This window comes from Portunus trituberculatus, chromosome 33, assembly GCF_017591435.1.
Source record: "Portunus trituberculatus isolate SZX2019 chromosome 33, ASM1759143v1, whole genome shotgun sequence".
NCBI classification, from domain to species: Eukaryota; Metazoa; Arthropoda; class Malacostraca; order Decapoda; family Portunidae; genus Portunus; species Portunus trituberculatus.
The window spans coordinates 14455134-14473664 of record NC_059287.1 but is presented as its reverse complement, the minus strand read 5'-3'; the positions used below and the strand labels follow the sequence as shown (position 1 = coordinate 14473664).

Genomic DNA, 18531 nt, shown 5'->3' with positions numbered 1-18531 from the left:
CCGGGGAACCCCACATGTCAGTTGTAGAAAATTAACATGGTATCCTGATAACGGACATCCTGTCGCCTCCCTGAGAGGAGGTCGGCGTTGCGAGCCACGCAATGGGTTGTAAGTTTGAGGGAGACCCAGACTGATGGCCGACAACAGTGTTGGTGAACAAGATAATAAAATATCATCAAGGCTTTTTTCTAGTCTATAAAAACAGCATTCCCGAAAGAAATGTTTCGTTTGACCAATGAGCAGTGAATTGCATGGGACGCCCCTTGGGAAAATTACAAAGATGGGATATTGAATAATGATGAAACGAGCTGGCAGACACAATTAAAGCTTCCACAATAACACATGCAGGAAGGAAATTAATGGGGAGTTACTTCACGTATATGTTTGGTAGCAGAAAAGTTGAACCTAGAATTATTGTATTCAAGAGAGAGAGAGAGAATATGACAAGCGGCAGCAAGAAAAGACAAGTCATAGGAGAGAGAGAGAGAGAGAGAGAGAGAGAGAGAGACGACAAGAAGGAACAAGATAACACGGAAAACTTTAGAATGATAGTTAGAACAATACATTAGTGGATCATTCCCGAAAGAAATGAAAAAAAACGGATGACACTGAGACAAAAATCATTAAACACACACACACACACACACACACGAAAAATCAGATATGAGGAACCAAAACAAATAAAACAACAAAATAGATGAAAAAAAGATCAAGTATGTGGGCGATACTTGAGAATAAATCATTATATATGAAGGAAAGGAGACTGAGAAGCAACAATAAGAATATAAATGAACTAAAACTGTACCCCCCAAAAAATTGACATATCCTGCAAGGGGACAAATTGAACAAGGGGAAGAAAGAGACGCACAAATATATAACATGCTCTTCTATTGGTTTTTGTGCTGTCTCTTTGTATCTAGGGAACATTCTTAAGCATCACTGTACTATTAATGGGTCGTAAATAGGCAAAAAGAGGGTTGAAATCGTCATTTGAAAAGAGAAATAGCATTCGTCCTTGATGGCAGCAGTGAGACAGACCCGCCTCACAATCCTTAACACACGTCGCAGTTCTTCTAAGAAACAACAACGTTATTAGCAAAAATGTATCCAAGCAATTTATAGCCTGTAAAAAAATACTGAAAATAATAAAAAGGTAAATTGAACCTGGGAACACAACTAAAATAGCATAAAACTAAAAATAAAAAATATTTACAATTTTTACAAAATAACTAAGATGAAACAAAACTGCATAACATTTATATAAAACAAGTCATAAAAATAGTAGAAAGTTAAAGAAAATATAATGAAAGATATAAACCCACGAATAAGAAGAGAGATAAAGAGCAACAGCGAGAAGTACTGGAACAGAGACACAGCTGAGAGGGAGACTGGCAGAGGCAGGCAACACCTCTCTGCACCACCACATATTTCTCCTCCTGACGACCTTCCTGCCTCCTGAGGACATGAGTGAGGGGCGTGACGGCGAGGATGACGTGCTGGGGGAATGCTGGATCACCTCGTGGGAACAGCAGACGGTGCAGGAGCTGGAGGGAGAGGCAGACCACCAAGAACACTTACAGGGCGAGGCTGACGCGGCTGCCGAGAAGCTTTGGTCTCTTTTCCAGGCAGCGGCGCAGTGTGTGGCCGTCATGTACAAAGGTGAGCACTGCCTCCTCTTACTCTCTCTACTAGTACAAGGAGGGTTTGGGGGGTAGGATTCCGTGGGTCTGACGCGGTAGTAGTATTAGTAACATTCTCTCTCTCTCTCTCTCTCTCTCTCTCTCTCTCTCTCTCTCTCTCTCTCTCTCTCTCTCTCTCTCGTGAGGTGTTTTCAAGTGAGTAATCAAAATTTTTTAGTAGTTATATCCCTCCTTCCCTCTCCATCTCTCGTCCCTCTCCTCTCTGTCCCCTCTCTATTTTCAGATTCCGACATTTTTATTATTATTTATTAATTTTTTTTTTTGATCAGGTGTGTTTATTGTTCGTGTTGTGTTTTATTTGTGTGTTTTTGTGGGTGTGTGGTTGTGAATGTGTGTTGTGTTGACATGACCACCACATATTTGTTATTACTTGTGGTGACATGAGTGACCTGAGTTGTGTCTGGCATGTTAATTGTCTTGGCTCTTGTCTGACTCGTGGTTTGCTCAAAGGCTGTCTTTTTTTGTATTTTGTTAAGGTTTTTATTGTGTTGTTCCTGGTGGTGGTGGTGGTGTTGATATGAGTACTTCAGATATGTCATGTTTATCTTGTGTTAATGTCTTCAGTACCATGACATGTTTTCATATTAATTCCGGTTACTATTTGGTGACTGCACAGCTTCAGAAACTTGTGTGGGGATTAAAGTAGTGAAGACGCAGGCTGTTAATCTTTTGACCACCGTAGATCCTTCCTAATGTAAATAAAATCATCTAATCATACCCAAAACTCAAAGTAGAAATGAGTCTCAGTGCTGAACGGGTTTAAGGTGAAGGCCCGCTGTATTTTTCAACTAATATTTTTGTAGTGTATAGAAGTCAGAAGTCAAATTTTCATGAAACTTACATATAATAATGGAAGATGAATAGACAACATAGTGAAGCTTCCAGCCACAGTTATCACTAAAGGAGACAGGGCAGCTCTCTTCATGCTGTTAGGCAGACTTTGAGGACTTGAGGGGGGAAGAGGGGAAGAGGCAAGGAGTGGGCCGGGATGCAAGGAAAACATCTTAAGTACTGGGACACATTTTTACCTTGACATATACGTGCACGATTACACCATTTTATTGATATTAGGAAGTGTCTATGGAGGTCAGGAGATTAATGGCCACAGTCTTCACTATTTTAATCCCACACATAAGTTTCTGAAGCTGTATAAAATCACCAAATAGTAAGGAGAATGAATACAAAAACACATTGTGGTACTCAGCGGGTTAACAGTTCACCATTGTCTAAGTATAGTGGCTCACAGAATGGCAGCACAAGGACAGAGAGACACCACACAATCACCAAGTATTGTTACTAGTGAGGACAGTGTTTGGTATATATATACGTGCACGATTACACCATTTTATTGACATTAGGAAGTGTCTATGGAGGTCAGGAGATTAATGGCCACAGTCTTCACTATTTTAATCCCACACATAAGTTTCTGAAGCTGTATAAAATCACCAAATAGTAAGGAGAATGAATACAAAAACACATTGTGGTACTCAGCGGGTTAACAGTTCACCATTGTCTAAGTATAGTGGCTCACAGAATGGCAGCACAAGGACAGAGAGACACCACACAATCACCAAGTATTGTTACTAGTGAGGACAGTGTTTGGTATGGCAAGGCAGTCACTAAACCTACCGCTAGTCTTGCACATGTCCTTACACACACACACACACACACACACACACACACACACACACACACACACACACACACACACACACACACACACACACACACACACATCCATAAATTTCTAGTGATTCTCTTGACATTTCTTTTAGACAAATAGTTTAGTTAGCTTTTATCTTATGAGTAAAGAATAAGTTTAAAGAAAAAGCAGAGGCAACATTGTAAAGTTTGTCATAACATTGTACGTATAGTGACATCTGGCCCAGTGTAATAAATGGGTAGCATAGCATACGTATGTCAGGTGATGCAGCCGTCATGTGTGGTGCCAATGTGTCATGTCATAGTGAGGCAATCAGGCCCAATCAAATCTAACCTGTCCCTGATTCTCTTTACTCTTCAAATCACCACAGTCGTAGTTAAACAGTCCTAGATCCTTCCCTCTGCTATCCAAATAACCACAGTTGAACCCAAACAGTCCTAGATTCTTCTCTTTACTGTCCAAATAACCACAGTCAAACCTAAACAGTCCTAGATCCTTCTCTTTACTCTCGAAATAAACACAGTCCAACCTAAACAGTCCTGGATCCTTCTTTTTACTGTGCAAATATCAACAGTCCAACCAAAATGGTCCTAGATCCTTCTCTTTACTGTGCAAATAATCACAGTCAAATCTAACCAGTCCCTGATTCTCTTGACTCTCCAAATAACCACACAGTTGAACCTAAGCAGTCCTGGATCCTTCTATTTCCTGTGCAAATAACCACATAGTATCTATTAGAGGGATATTAGGTTGATTTTTTGAGCCAAGTATGAATGATGTGTGTGTGTGAATGTTTGCTGCCTTGTCTTAACTGCCCTGTATGTGATGGCTTGGCTAGTGTACTGATATGTGGTTAGGTTTTAAGTATTAGTCTCTTTAAGGAGTGAATAGTGCAGATTTTGTGGTAAGGAGAGGTTTAGTGGGTGTCATTGCTTCTCCCATTCCCTCAACACATCCTAGTATTAGAAATGACATTAGTGGCATTTTACATCACCTTGTGCTTGAATTGTGAAGAGATCAACCTTATGTAGCATTAGGAAGGCTGAGGAGAACTGTACTGAAAACAAACATAGGAAGGAAGAGGAAGGCGAGAAGAAAACACACTTTCCTATACCAAATCCATCATTGGCGGCATTTAACATAATTTCCTTTGTCAAAATTGTGAGGAAATCTTCCTTATATAGCTTAGGGAGGACTGAGGGGAGAGATATTGAAAGCAGACACAGGGGGGAGGAAAAGGAGTGGACAAAACACACTTTCCTATATCATTGGCGGCATTTAACATCATTTCCTTTGTCAAAATTGAGGAAATCAGCCTTATATAGCATAGGGAAGGCTGAGGGGAGAGATATTGAAAGCAGACACATTGGGGAGGGGAAGGAGAGGGCAAGACAGGAAGTGGAGGCAAGGAATGTGATGTGAAGCCCTCCCTCCCTTCCCCACCTTGGTAAAATCCCCTGGCTTGTTTTTTTCTCAGTAGCAAAAGTGGTGACGACGTGATCTGAGGGAGTGAGAGGGCAGGGAGTCTTCAGAAATGAGTGGGGATTAACAATGAATGCTTCCTTTCATCCTTTGGTCTTATCTTGAAGTGGCATGACTCACGGATAAGAAATTTGTGGAGTCTTGGTTGTTTTTCGTCTATCTTTCCATTTTTTTTTACATCTCACAAAGGAGTTGGTAGTGTCAGTTAGTCAAATTTGCAGTCATACTTTTTTTTTCTATCCTTCACTTCAACCTTGTTTCTAAAAAGGATTAACTGCATTACTCAGACACACAAGAATTTCTACTGCGTTCTGCTTTATTTTTCCTTACATTCACTTCTTTATGCCTCATTTGGAAGGGATAAGTCATATGAGCCAGTCAGTCAGTGTTATATTTAGTCTAGGCATCATTTTCCTCCTGTGACTCACCCTTGCTATGTTGCATTATGTTTGGTATGCAATGGAGAAACTGTCACTTGATACTTGAGGTGACCCTGTTACTGTTGTTTTCAAGTATTGTGCCTCAGGAATACACTATAGGCAGGGTTCATGTGATACCACCACCTTACTCAAATCCGCTTCACTGCCTGGGGTTCTAAGTAGAGTCTAAGTAAAGATAAAGAAACAGGATATGAGGAGCAATGAAGGAGTAAGCATGATTAAGACAGATGGGAAAAATAATGAGTGTATAGATATTAAGGGAGTAAAGTATAATGTGGAAAGATCTGGATGTTTAAAAGATGTTGAATATAAATGAAATGAGAAAAGATAGGAAGATAGAGGATGCAAATCAGATAAAGAAGGGGATAGATAAAACGTTGCAAATGAAAGAGACAGGAAAGACATGAATGAAGAGGGAAAAAGATGAAAATAAAACCCATAGTTGGAGGGACAGGAAAAAAGATGATTGTAGGAAAAAGAATATCAAGTGCCACTGTTGACATTTTGTGGGTAAACATTTCCCTTTGTTATGTGCATTGGCTTCACTATAGTCTGTCTACTCTAAAGTGGCTCCTGCGTCGGGGTTTGAATGGTATCCTAGGGAGTGCGTGATTGTCAGATTGAGGAAAACCGTGAACTATCCTTGTAATAAATGCGCAGATCAACAGAAAACAAGTATTATTCTGATCAAATCAATTACATTATCAATAAACTACAATATGTTTTCAACCCAGGAGCCATTTTAGAGTAGACAGACTAAAACAAGACTTGACACACTTTCTGATGACTGTGAATAGGATTAATTGATGCATTCATTATCTCAAAGCATCTTACAACAGAGTGTTATGTTAGTAAAGTTTTTGCTATGAGTATTGGGCTCGAGTTGCCTAGTAGTGGTGGTGGTATGCTTGGTTTGAAAGTGAGAGCTTTTAGGTTCAGATTTAGGACCATATTCTGAGACACTTCCACACTGTATCTCTGTTACGCTCAAAGGTCTCTTGTTGAAGTTATAAGAGTTTGCAGGGCATTTTTACCTTTCTAGTGACACATTAACAATATTTCTACATTATTAACAGAAACACATTGGGAATGTGGTTAGTCATCTCTGTAGCCATCAAAAATAATTGTGGTGAGAAGAAACATTTGAACACAGGCCTTATATTTATATTAGAAATGTATACTAATAAAGATAGTAGAGATAATTCAACAGTAACAGCTCACAGTCATGCTATATTCATGTTACAAATGCATACTAGTGAAGATGTTAGAGATGATTTATCAGTGGTGGCTCCCAGTGAATGTGTCTTGGTAGTGAAGGTGTTAGTGGTGACCAGCTCGTGTCTTGTGTTCCCCCAGGTGCAGCCGACAGCCAGAACTCCATGTGGGTACCTTTCCAGACAGCAGCCGGCCACATCACTGCCCTCTACAAAGGTACGGGATGCTACTTTTCTTCTGCTTCTCTGGTTCTTTGATTCTTTGGTTCTCTGATTCTCTGATTCTCTGGTTCTCTGGTTTTCTGGTTCTCTAGTTCTTTCCTTAGTGTTGAGAAGGGGACGGCTCTCTTACTGCATGCTGACCCTCTGCTGTGACTGGGAAGGGATGATGGTAGAGGATGAGTGGAGAGTAATGAGAGAAAATTGAAGTTTGTGTCATGATGTAATAGTTAAAGAGTGAGAGATGTCAATGTTTTAGAGACGAAAAGACAAAAATATTAATGTCAGTACCTTCATGTGAATAAAAAAACAAAATTAAATGAAATACAATGAAAAATAGCAGAAATATTACCTTCATGTATAAGGAAAGCAAAATTAGCACTGCCCATGTGTAGAAACAAACCTAACCTACCATTCTAACCATACAGATGCAAATTAACACACTCCATGTATAGAAATTAACCTAACTTAACCTAACCTAATATTCTAACACTACAGATGCAAATTAGCACTCAACATGTATAGAAATGAACCTATTGTAATGTAACGTAATCTAAACTAACCTAACCTAACCTAACCTAACCTAATCTCCATGTATAGAAATGAACCTAATGTAACCTAACCTAGCCTAGCCTAGCCTAGCCTAACCTAACCTAACCTAACCTAACCTAACCTAGCCTAGCCTAGCCTAGCCTAGCCTAACTTAACCTAACCTAAGCTACCATTGTAACATTACAGATGCAGTAGAATGTGTGCGGCGGGGCGGGGAGGTGGGCATGCAGGCTGGCTATCAGAGGAGGACCAGGGAGGTGCTTAACTGGGCCAGGCGCAGGAGGCACTTCCGCCGAGAGGAACTGCTAGCGTTCCTGGCCGGCAAGACACCCCCACACAGACCCGCACACATCAGGTCGGTGGTGGTGGTGGGGGGGATGGTGAAATGTTGACGTGTGTTTTTGGTATATAGACGCACCCACGTGTGTTAAGTTTAATCAAGGTTTTTTTTTTTTTTTTATTATTATTTTTTTTTTCTCTCCAGCTTCCCCTCTTGCATGAAAAAAGAAAAGTTAGTGGTGGTGGTGGTGTTGAGGAAGTGAAATGTGAACTTGATGTGTTTTTAATAATGGAAGTCCCTCATATAGGCCTGCATATATTAGGTCAGTGGTGGTCATTGGTGATGGTGGTGATTGGTGGTGATGGCAGTGGTGATGTAGAGGGAATTAGATGTTGATGTGTGTTTGTAATTATGGATGTCCCTCATATAGGCCTGCATATATTAGGTCAGTGGTGGTGGTGGTGTTAAAGTAATGAAATGGCGACTTTTATATTTTTAATTATCTAAGTGATGGTGGTGGTGATAGTGTTAAAGGAATGAAATGTCAACTTGTTTGTTTAATTCTGGATATCCCTCATATACTAGATCAGTGGTGGTTGTCGCTGGTGTGTTTGAAGTGGTGTCAGCAGTACTTAGTTTCTGTGTGGCGATAACAGCACATCTTTGAATCGTTTGAGAAAGATCTCCATATCAGGCATTATTTAGATTAACCACCTTTTATCTTATCTTGCAGCGGCTTGCAACATGTACCATTGTGTCTATTGTAGCATGCCCACTGAATTATCCACATACTACAGGACCAAAATCTTTATAATTCTGGACCTGAAATCCCTCCAATAAGACTCAAAATTTTCTCATATTCTTACAATTCTGGACTTAAAATATTTCTAAGACCTAAATTCTCATATTCTTATATTTCTGGACCTAAAATCTTTCCAATAAGACCTAAAAAATTCTCACATTCTTATAATTTTGGACCCAAAGTCTCTAATAACACCTTAATATTCACATTGTCCTTTTAATTCTATGCCTACAATCTCTCCAAGTTCTAAATTCTCATATTCTTTTAATTCTGGACTTAGAATCTTCCAACAAGACTTTAATTCTGTTAATCATCCACAGAGGGTCACCACGCACTCGTATCTCTCTGGAACGCATGAGTCCTCGCCTGCCCAGCCCTCACCACCCACACCACCACAACCACAACCCAGAACCAGACCTCAGTACCTTCAGGGAAGCTCTCGGCATACCAGGTAAGTTTAGCACAAGGTGGTGACTTAGTGTGTTGCCAGTATTGCTTCTTAGTCCTTCAGTACCAGAGACACTTTCCAAGCTTAACCTCTTCAGTACTATGATGAGTTTCCATATTTCTTCTGGTGTCTATTTGGTGACTTTATACAACTTCAGAAACTCATGTGGAGGATTAAATTAGTGAAGACTGTGGCCATTAATCTTCCTGACCTCCATAGACACTTTCTTATGTCAATAAAATGGTCTAATCATACACAAATTTCAAGGTAAAAATGTGTCCCAGTACTGAAGGGGTTAAAAAAAATCAGGTTATGGAGTAAATAGAATTGTAATGCTTGTTGGTGTGTTGTTAGAGGTGTTTTTAATGCCTTCTTTACAGCAAAATCGTCTTAAGATATTTTTGTAATGGTATCCAGAGTGAAGGTGAATTGATATTAGGTTTATGTTCAAATTTATCACTAATATAATGATTTACAACACTAGAAGTAATGAAATTTTTATATACTCAACAAAAACGAGAGAAAGAGGGAATGATATTAGCCTTAAGTCTTTATCTTCAACTCTTTCACATTAATAGGTAATGATTTACAGGTGTAGTAGTGGTGAAATGTTTATAAATTCAAGGTAGAAAGAAAAGATGTTAAAAAGATAGATTTAGGAGTTTCTAGTGAGTACAGTGCATGGAGGAGGCTGTAGCGCTAGGAGAAATTTCAAGAGTGCTTAGTAATCTGGAGAAAGCATGACAAATAGCCGAGAAAGTGTTGTGTCACCTGCATGATTAAGTGTTTCCTGTTGCTTTATGTACTGGGGGACTTTTTTTGTTGAGTTTCTGAAGGAGACTGACTGTTGAATGCTTGGTGACTGACTGACTGACTGACTTAATGATTGATTGACTGACTGACTGACTGATGTACTATGTTAGATTAACCTCACCCAGCCAGTTGCCTTCTTACCTTTGACTGACTTGCGTTGTGTGTATCAATTTAATCTCCTCCTGTCACTCCCTTGCGTGGCTTCCTTGGTTTACAGTTCTTATCATGACAGGTATTTGTTAAGCTCCTGAATGCTTAGACTGTAGTGAAGCTTAGTGGGGCTTACAGGAGTGTTTGCTTTATTATACTGACAGATTAGCAAGGTTTCTGTGATAAGAATTGTGAAAATGCTCTAATGAGAACCTGGCTTAGTACTGTGGCATTTGTAAATAGAGGTTTGAAGAATATGGGTGTTAAAAGTACAATGATACGGTGGTGGTCTGCAATCAATAGTGGGGCTTTTTTAGATTTCAGAATACTTTTTTAATATTTTATGCCTGCTTTTGAATGCTTTTGGGGATTGGCACCTTATTGGGCCTTCTGATGTATTATTTTCTTCTTTGGCCAGTGCTCCTCCTATGAAATGATTGCATGTCTACCTTTCCTGCATGTCAAAAGTTGGTGCTTGTAAGGATGTGATGACAGTTTGCTCGTGAACTACTGCCACTTCCTTCCCTGCATGTCAGACATAGGAGCTTATAAGGATGTGGTGACAGTTTGCAGCAGTGTGGCTTGTGAACTACTGCCACTTCCTTCCCTGCTTATCAGACCTAGTTTGTAAGGATGTGGTGACAGTTTGCGGGAGTGTGGCTTGTGAACTATTGCCACTTCCTTCCCTGCTTATCAGACATAGCAGCTTGTAAGGATGATGACGGTTTGCAGCATTGTGGCTTGTGAACTGTTGCCACTTCCTTCCCTGCTTATCAGATATAGGAGCTTTTACATATGCGATGACTTGCAATGGTGTGAATGGTGTGGCTTGTAAACTATGGATATGCAAGGAAGATATGACAAATTTCAATAATGTAGCCTAGAATGTCATTATCTTCCCTGGATATCCAAACTAGGGTATGTGAGTGATTTGCAATAGTGTGTCTTGTGAAGCATGCAAGTACAAGGAGGATTGGATGACAGGCTTAGAACATGTTATTTCTTCTTATATATGAGAAATAGGATACAGTGATGATGCTTTACAATGTTAGGCCTTGTAGAATGTTTTATTACCTTCCCTGTATATTAGTATTAGGTTGTGACAGAGTTGCAATATTGTGCCTTGAAAATGATGCATATAAAAAGGAGAATAGGATTATTTACAATGGTACACCTCATAAACCATGCATTTAGGAGGAGATTATGAAGATTTACAATAGTATGCCTTTTAAACCATGAGTATAATACATATAAGAAGGAAAATAGGATCATTTACATGCATTTAGGAGATTATGAAGATTTACTATAGTACACCTTATTAACCTTGCACATTAGAAGAGGAATGGGATGATTTATAATAGTGTGCCTTATAAACCATGCTATTAGGCAAATATGATGAGTTACAATAGTGTGCCTTGTAAACCATGCATTTTGGAGGAGAATAGGATGAAATGCAATAGTGTGCCTTATAAACCATGCATACAAGAAGGAGAATAGGATGACTTACAGTAGTGTGGCTTTTGGAATGTGTGATTGCCTTCCCTGGACATGAGAAGCCCAGATAGTGACGCCAGCTTGCCTCCCAGGTCAGCCAGCCATCACCGTGCGACCCTCAGCTGTGGGATCGCCTACCCTCTCCTCTCGCCGCCGCAGCTCAGCCCACCTGCCGGAACTCCAGGCCTTCCTGTGCGATGAGTTTGCCCGCAACAAGAGGCCCGCCCCCTCCTCTTCCCCCACCCATGACGTCACCATGGACTCGCCTCAGCACAAGCGTTCTCGTTATACTTAAAAGCCTTGCCTGTTTTTTTATTTTTCCCCACTTTTTTCGTTTTCGTTTTCTTTTTTCTTTTGTTTAGTAATATCCCACCTTTGCTTTGTTTTTTTTACCTCTTTTTTGGCAGGTGTTTGTGTGTGATGTTTGTACGTGTGTGAGTGAGTGAGTGAGTGCATGTGTGTGTATCTCATTTTGAAAGTGCGTAATTCTGTGCCTAAGGTGATACAGTAATATCTATTATTTTGTTTTTTCTTGTTTATTTTATATTTTCTATTTTTACCCACCATATGTAAGTTTCTTTCTGTACGAGTTTCTACATTTCTATCCTTTTTTTTTTTTTTTTTTTTTTTTTTTTTTTTGTGTCACTTGGATATTTCTCTGCTGCTGTTGGCACAAAGAAGACCCTGGGACATATTAGCTTAACCTTTACAGTACCAGCATGGAATGACAAGGTGTGACAAACTAGCTTAAAGAGAATTGTTACCCTTTGTCTCTGGACCAGAGCTGCTGAACTTCCCTTGAATCATGGTGAGCTTTATTAGTGTTTCTCATTCATCTTAGCACTTCAGGAAGCTTCTTTCATCCATAAAATCTTCAGAATTGATGCTCGTGAACCAAAGCAACCTCTCAAGAGTTTTCTGTAGCATTTTTCATTTGTCAACTACAGAGAATATTTTTTCCACGAGATTATAAAATTGGATGTTTAGGAGTTATTTTTTTTTATTAGTTTTTAATTAATTAATTTTTTTTATATATTGGAGGAAACTTGCTTCTCCCATCAGAAACTATAAAATTGTATACTTGGTTGCCTTACATGAGCCTCTAAAACCTTTACTACTGTTCCCTATTCATCTCCAGTGCAGGAAACTCCCTTTTTTTTTCATCAAACTACAAGATTGGCCAGCATTATGATGCCAAACTACAAAATTGGATGCTGGGTTTCTTTACATCAGCTTCTAAAACTTGTACTACTGTTTCCTATTAATTTTCAGTTCAAGAAACTCATTTTTTTTTCTAACAAACTAAGAAATGTTCCAGCTCTGGGATGCCAAACTTGTCAGGTGGCACTGTACAGGTTGAGATGGACACAGTATTTCCATGGGTCAGGGTTTTTGCCTCAGTGTGCAGAGAAGGATCTTATAATGCAAATGGCAAGCTGGCTATGTGTAGGTGGCCGTTTGGCAGAGTTTGCAGGTATTTTATGCTGAACAGTCATTATATTTCCTGACAGTAACACAAATAGCAGCAAAAGAGAGAAGTATTAGCGCACACACACACACACACACACACCCGGTAGCTCAGTGGTTAGAACGCTGGTTTCACAAGCCAGAGGACCGGGGTTCGATTCCCCGGCCGGGTGGAGATATTTGGGTGTGTCTCCTTTCACGTGTAGCCCCTGTTCACCTAGCAGTGAGTAGGTACGGGATGTAAATCGAGGAGTTGTGACCTTGTTGTCCCGGTGTGTGGTGTGTGCCTGGTCTCAGGCCTATCCGAAGATCGGAAATAATGAGCTCTGAGCTCGTTCCGTAGGGTAATGTCTGGCTGTCTCGTCAGAGACTGCAGCAGATCAAACAGTGAAACACACACACACACACACACACACACACACACACACACACACACACACACACACACACACACACACACACACACACACACACTCTAACTGCTATACCAGAGTCTTCTTGCAAATGAGTATGCTAAAGAGAAAACATAAGTATTAACTCTCTCTTCCCATCCAAGAATCTGACACACCAACAGTTAACACTATTTCCGTGCCTGTTTGCTGGTGTTGTGTGTGTACGAATGTCTGGTGTGAGGAGAGGACAAGATGAGCATTGCTTCTCTTGGGGAGCACAAAGTATTGGGAGATGTCTTGGGTGGAGGAGTGTTGGTTCCACAAACTCTTGCTTCCCACACTGTACTGTACATAGTTGTGTGTTTGTTTACCAATAATTTGAGCTTTACCATCCTTTCCTCACTCTCCCACTCCCTCCCTCTCCCCGTCCTTCCATTTGTTGCAGCTTTGTTTGTTTCCTCCCAATTACACTTCTGGTGTTTAAACATTGTTGCCAAGTTAATTTTTCTCCAGTTTTGTGGGAATGCTCCTTTATAATGTTTATTTTTTCTACTTGGCTTTATTTATAACATGAGAAGGAGCAAGTTATGTGTGTTTGTACTTGTAGGTTTCTGTGGCAGGATGCAGGTGTGTGTGTACAGGATTTGTGAGGGAACTGATTAGATTAAAGGCTCCAGTTTGGCTTTATCTCTTGTATTCTGTGTTTGTGTTGATTGTGTTCATGCTCTCTACTTGATGGTGGCCCTCAGAGCTTGTAGGTGACCTCAAGCAGGGAGCAACACCCTCACAACACAGGACACAGAGTAGACCAGTCCAGGCTTGCTCAGGTCATTAGCTCACTGTGACCTTTGTGGCTGAGGGGCTGGGCAGTGTTAGGGTGCAGTTTTCTAAAGATTGACACGTGTAGGTTGGTTGTCACTGAGCATTGCCAGCAGAGAGGTTGTTATTGTTGACAGTGGTGGTAGTTGTTGGAAGATCCTGTTGAAACGTGTCAATTGAAATAATTTTGTAGCGCCCCAGAAACATCAACAATTTATTACGTTGTCGGAATTGTTTCTTCTTGTTTTTTTTTTTCTGCATTGCATGAGTGTATGACATTCTGCAAGAAGTGTGTGTTGAGTCAGTCTGGCACTTCACCAGTACTCCGCTTGACATGTTATGAGGAGGGGACTTCAGTATGAATGTGTTAGCCATTGGTCAGACCAGTGTTGACAACGTAACCCTGACTTTCTGTGGTATTAAGGATCTGGACGCTGCCAAGGCCCTCAGTGGCTGTGTGGCTGCATCAGATTCATCCTTATCTTGCTGTATCCTTTTGTAGGGAGGCAAAAGATTTAAGGCAATGTAAAGAATTAGGACATGAATGCAGGAGAGAGAGAGAGAGAGAGAGAGAGAGAGAGAGAGAGAGAGAAATTCCTGGTGTGTCACATTATGTTACTTAAGTGTCTGTGTGAATCAGTGTGTGAATAACGTTGAAGTTTTGTTGTTCAAGTTTGGTTCGTACTTTGTTATGCGAGTGAATAAAGCAGGACATTGTTACCCACCATCTGATTTATGTCAAGCTTCCATTGAGTGAATCAGATGTTGAGTCAAGCCCTTTGTAACACTGCCAATGTGAGGCAGGAACCTCATGTTGTTTCCCTCAGCTTTACAGGATCAGTTTTGCATCCTTAGTGAACGGCTCAGAGCCTTTCCCTGTGAAGGGTCAATGTCACTTTGTATATTCTGTAAAATTATTCTTTCTTGAATATATGACTAAGTGAGAATGTGTTTGTATGTGTGTGTGTGAGAGAGAGAGAGAGAGAGAGAGAGAGAGAGAGAGAGACAGACAGACAGACAGACAGACAGACAGAGACACAGAGTGTGCATTTACCAATTATTATTTTTTTATGATGGATTAGTCATAAATGGCCCTGTGGTAATTTTACGTGAAGCTATAATAATCATGGTAGTTCCCTGTGAGATGACTGCAATACTTCATCTCCGAGACAATACTTGACTGTCAGTGTACCAGTGCACCACCTCTCAGGCCTGCCGTGGTGCTCTGGTGACCCATTAGTTTTAATTCTGTATTTCTGGTTTACACACACTACTGTCAGTACATACTGTGTACTACTACTACTACTACTACTACTACTACTACTACTACTACTACTACTACTACTACTACTACTACTACTACTACTACTACTACTACTACTACTACTACTACTACTACTACTACTACTACTACTACTCCTACTCCTACTACTACTACTACTATACTCCTTGGGTTGCTGCCTCACAGCATGCAGGCACTGTGATGTCATGGTGTGGCCTGGGACTGGATGAATATTGGCATGAGGATGTGTAGCATTATTATTATTATTATTATTATTATTATTATTATTATTATTATTATTATTATTATTACCTTTATTGTTTTGTAATTATTTTGACTGTAATCATTATGATGTATTGATCTTACAGCAAATTGCCATGAAAATTTGAAGATCAAATATTTTGATGTAATCGTTTTGAGGCTGAATAAATTCAATTACTTATGTTTTTTGTGGCTCACCGAAGGCTTGCTCTGCTGGCTCAGTATTCCAGGAGAGGCGAGACACTTGGGGCGGCAACGCATTACAGTACCTGTTGTGTTCACCGGTGTGTGCGTTGCGTCACGTGTCGCGCGTCGAGCTTCACGTTCACCATTAGCTCTGATAAGCGGCAGCATTGACAGGCTCAGGATTGCTTCCCTCCACTGTGTGAGGCAGTGGTAGGGTGGCAGCTTGGAGAGGCAGGCAGGAGGAGAGGAGCTAACCAGAGACAGGACAGACAGGGGTGGGGGACTAAGGGGTTGAAGAGGCTACAGTTTTTTGCTAAGAAATATATATATTGCTATTTTTATATTACTGTCACTTTGGTATTATATGACGGCTATACTACCAGTAAGTATTGAAATAGCAATTGGTGATGAGTGATGAGTGTCGAGGTGTGTGTACATAGTAGTGTGCATAGGATTACTGGTGAGAGGAAGCCGTGTGCTTGTGGGAACATTCTGTACTGCTGCTGAGAGTGGAGTGTTTGACCAGCCTCTCATGCCTAACACATCTTCACTTTACTTTTTCTGTTTGTCTGCCATAAATTTTAGACTGTAAGCAACATGATACCTCTTATTATGTGTATATATATGTATACAGGTTTTGAGATATACATATATATGCTCATATATACATGCTCTGTATGATAATGTAATTACTATAGTAAGATGTTCATTGAAATTTTCCTACATAACCTGCTCCCAACTTTACATGTAATACATACACACAAACACACCACCACCAAATACTGCAGTGTTGCCCACACCGACGCTGCCACCGCCGCCTGTACTGTGTCGGGAGGGCAGTGAGGTACGGCAGTGGCTGCCTCACTGCTCCTCTTTGGTGCCCCAGGCTGGCCCAGGCTGGCGAGAGGTGGGGACGCCCGCCCTCTGGCCGGCGGCAGACTCGGTGGGACATGCAGGGCGACCACAGGATACCACAGACAAGCTCGCCAAGAAATCCAGGAATAAGACTATGTATCTGTTACAAAACTTAATAAAAAGTGTAACATACTTAATGATATTAAATTTTGCATGACTGACACCTGGTGAGATATGGTGTGGCTCAGCCCACCAAACCCTTAGCCTCTGCTTGGTGAAGTGACTGGAGGCACCACCCTTCCCTCAATGTCAATGGCTTTGTACTTGTTCATCTATATTCTTTAGTGTTGTGAGCTTAGCAGGAGTCTGGAATGCTTGAGATAGAAAGGCTTTCATGAGTGATTTTCCCCATTGGTGGTACAGCATCCAAACTATCGCAAAGAACAAAAAGCTGAACATCCAGATTTCTGCCATAACAGTCTCTAGGAAGTACAAGAAATATGCTATTACATTTTTAAAGAATATGTACTTTAATGTCTGGTTCAGTGCTCAGCCAGGCACTTCTGATGGGCTAAACTGCTTCCCACCTATAGATAGCCACCCATGTTTCTGAAGAGAAAGTAAGAATTGGTTATGTAATAGTGATAGATGAATGGAATACATTCGGTAATCAGTAGGTTGTCAGTGAATCATTAGGGAAGTTTAACCCCTTCAGTATCATGATGCATTTCCATATTCACTGCTTACTAGATGGGGATGTTATACAGCTTCAGAAACTTAAAGGGGGATTAAAATTGAGAAAACTGTCTATTGATCTGACCTCCATAGACTGTTGCTCATGTCAATAAAATCACCTAATCGTACTCAAAACTCAAGAAAAAAAAAAAAAAAAAATGCGTCCCAGTACTGAAGGAGTTAAAGGGCCAACAAAGTTATGGGTGAGGATAACAAGCGAAGATAAATAGGCATGTTTCATTGAGGGACAGCCAGTTGTAGGCCTCATAGTTCATCCCTGAGACTTCCCTTATTTTTGTGTTCCAGCAGTGTTTCAAGTCTTGAGTCCAGTAAACCAATTACTCTATTTTATAAACATTTACATTTCAGGGCTAAAACATCCTGAGGGAAGAGAAATGCATGACAAGATAACAAAGCTTCATGCTGGCTGACCCACTACAGGATGGCTCCTCTTGTCTGCCACATTATCCTCATGGAGTTTTAGGTAAGATCCCGCTTAACACCTTATAGTACTGGGACGCATTTTTTACCTTGAGTTTTGGGTATGATTAGGTTATTCTGTTGACATTAGGAAGGATCTATGGAGGTCAGAAGATTAATGGCCAGAGTCTTCACTATTCTAATCCCCACACAAGTTTCTGAAGCTGTTTAAAAATCACCAAATAGTAAGCAGAATATGAAAACACGTCCTGGTGCTGAAGGGATTAAAAGATAGTTACTGTCCAACCTCCCAATGTATTAATTAGTTTGGTCTTATCGCTCTTAAGGATAATCTTCACCTGTGTTCTTATCGCTTGCTTCTCCCGTAAGAGCTGTTTTCAAAGGCCACAGATTATTTGTCAAGATTCCGTGTTTTTTCCACCATTAAACCCTTCAGTACCACATGACGTGTTTCCATATTTATTCTGGTTATTCTGGTTACTGTTTGGTGATTTGATAGTTTCACTAACTTATTTGGAGATTGAAATGATGAAGACTCTTGCCATTAATCTTCTTAAGCTCTATAGACCCTTCCTGTTCCTAACCTAATTAGAATGGTCGAATCATACCCCAAAACTCGTGGTAAAAAATGCGTTCCAGTACTGAAGAGGCTAAGAGAATAGTTATTGGTAGAGTATTGTTTGAGTTAATGTATACAGATTTGACTGAACGAGTAGGATAAATATATGAATCGCCAAGGAAGAGTAAAAGTAAATAAAAAAATGATGAGATGAAAGGAAAATGAAATACAAAAATAGTGAAAAAAAAGAATATGTATAAATGTATCAATGAAGTAC

General features: G+C 40.3%; 1 protein-coding gene and 1 long non-coding RNA gene across 2 annotated transcripts in view; one reads left to right on the top strand and one right to left on the bottom strand.

Annotated features, from left to right (window-relative positions):
* Positions 1-18531, bottom strand: part of LOC123512395 — a 29665-nt gene that overhangs the window by 2464 nt on the left and 8670 nt on the right. The window lies entirely within an intron of this gene.
* On the top strand, positions 1366-12922 carry LOC123512394 (UPF0472 protein C16orf72 homolog). The gene is made up of 5 exons (XM_045268780.1): positions 1366-1659; positions 6642-6716; positions 7457-7625; positions 8673-8803; positions 11350-12922. The coding sequence occupies exons 1-5, from the start codon at positions 1464-1466 to the stop codon at positions 11550-11552; spliced, it is 774 nt and encodes a 257-aa protein (XP_045124715.1). The 5' UTR covers positions 1366-1463; the 3' UTR covers positions 11553-12922.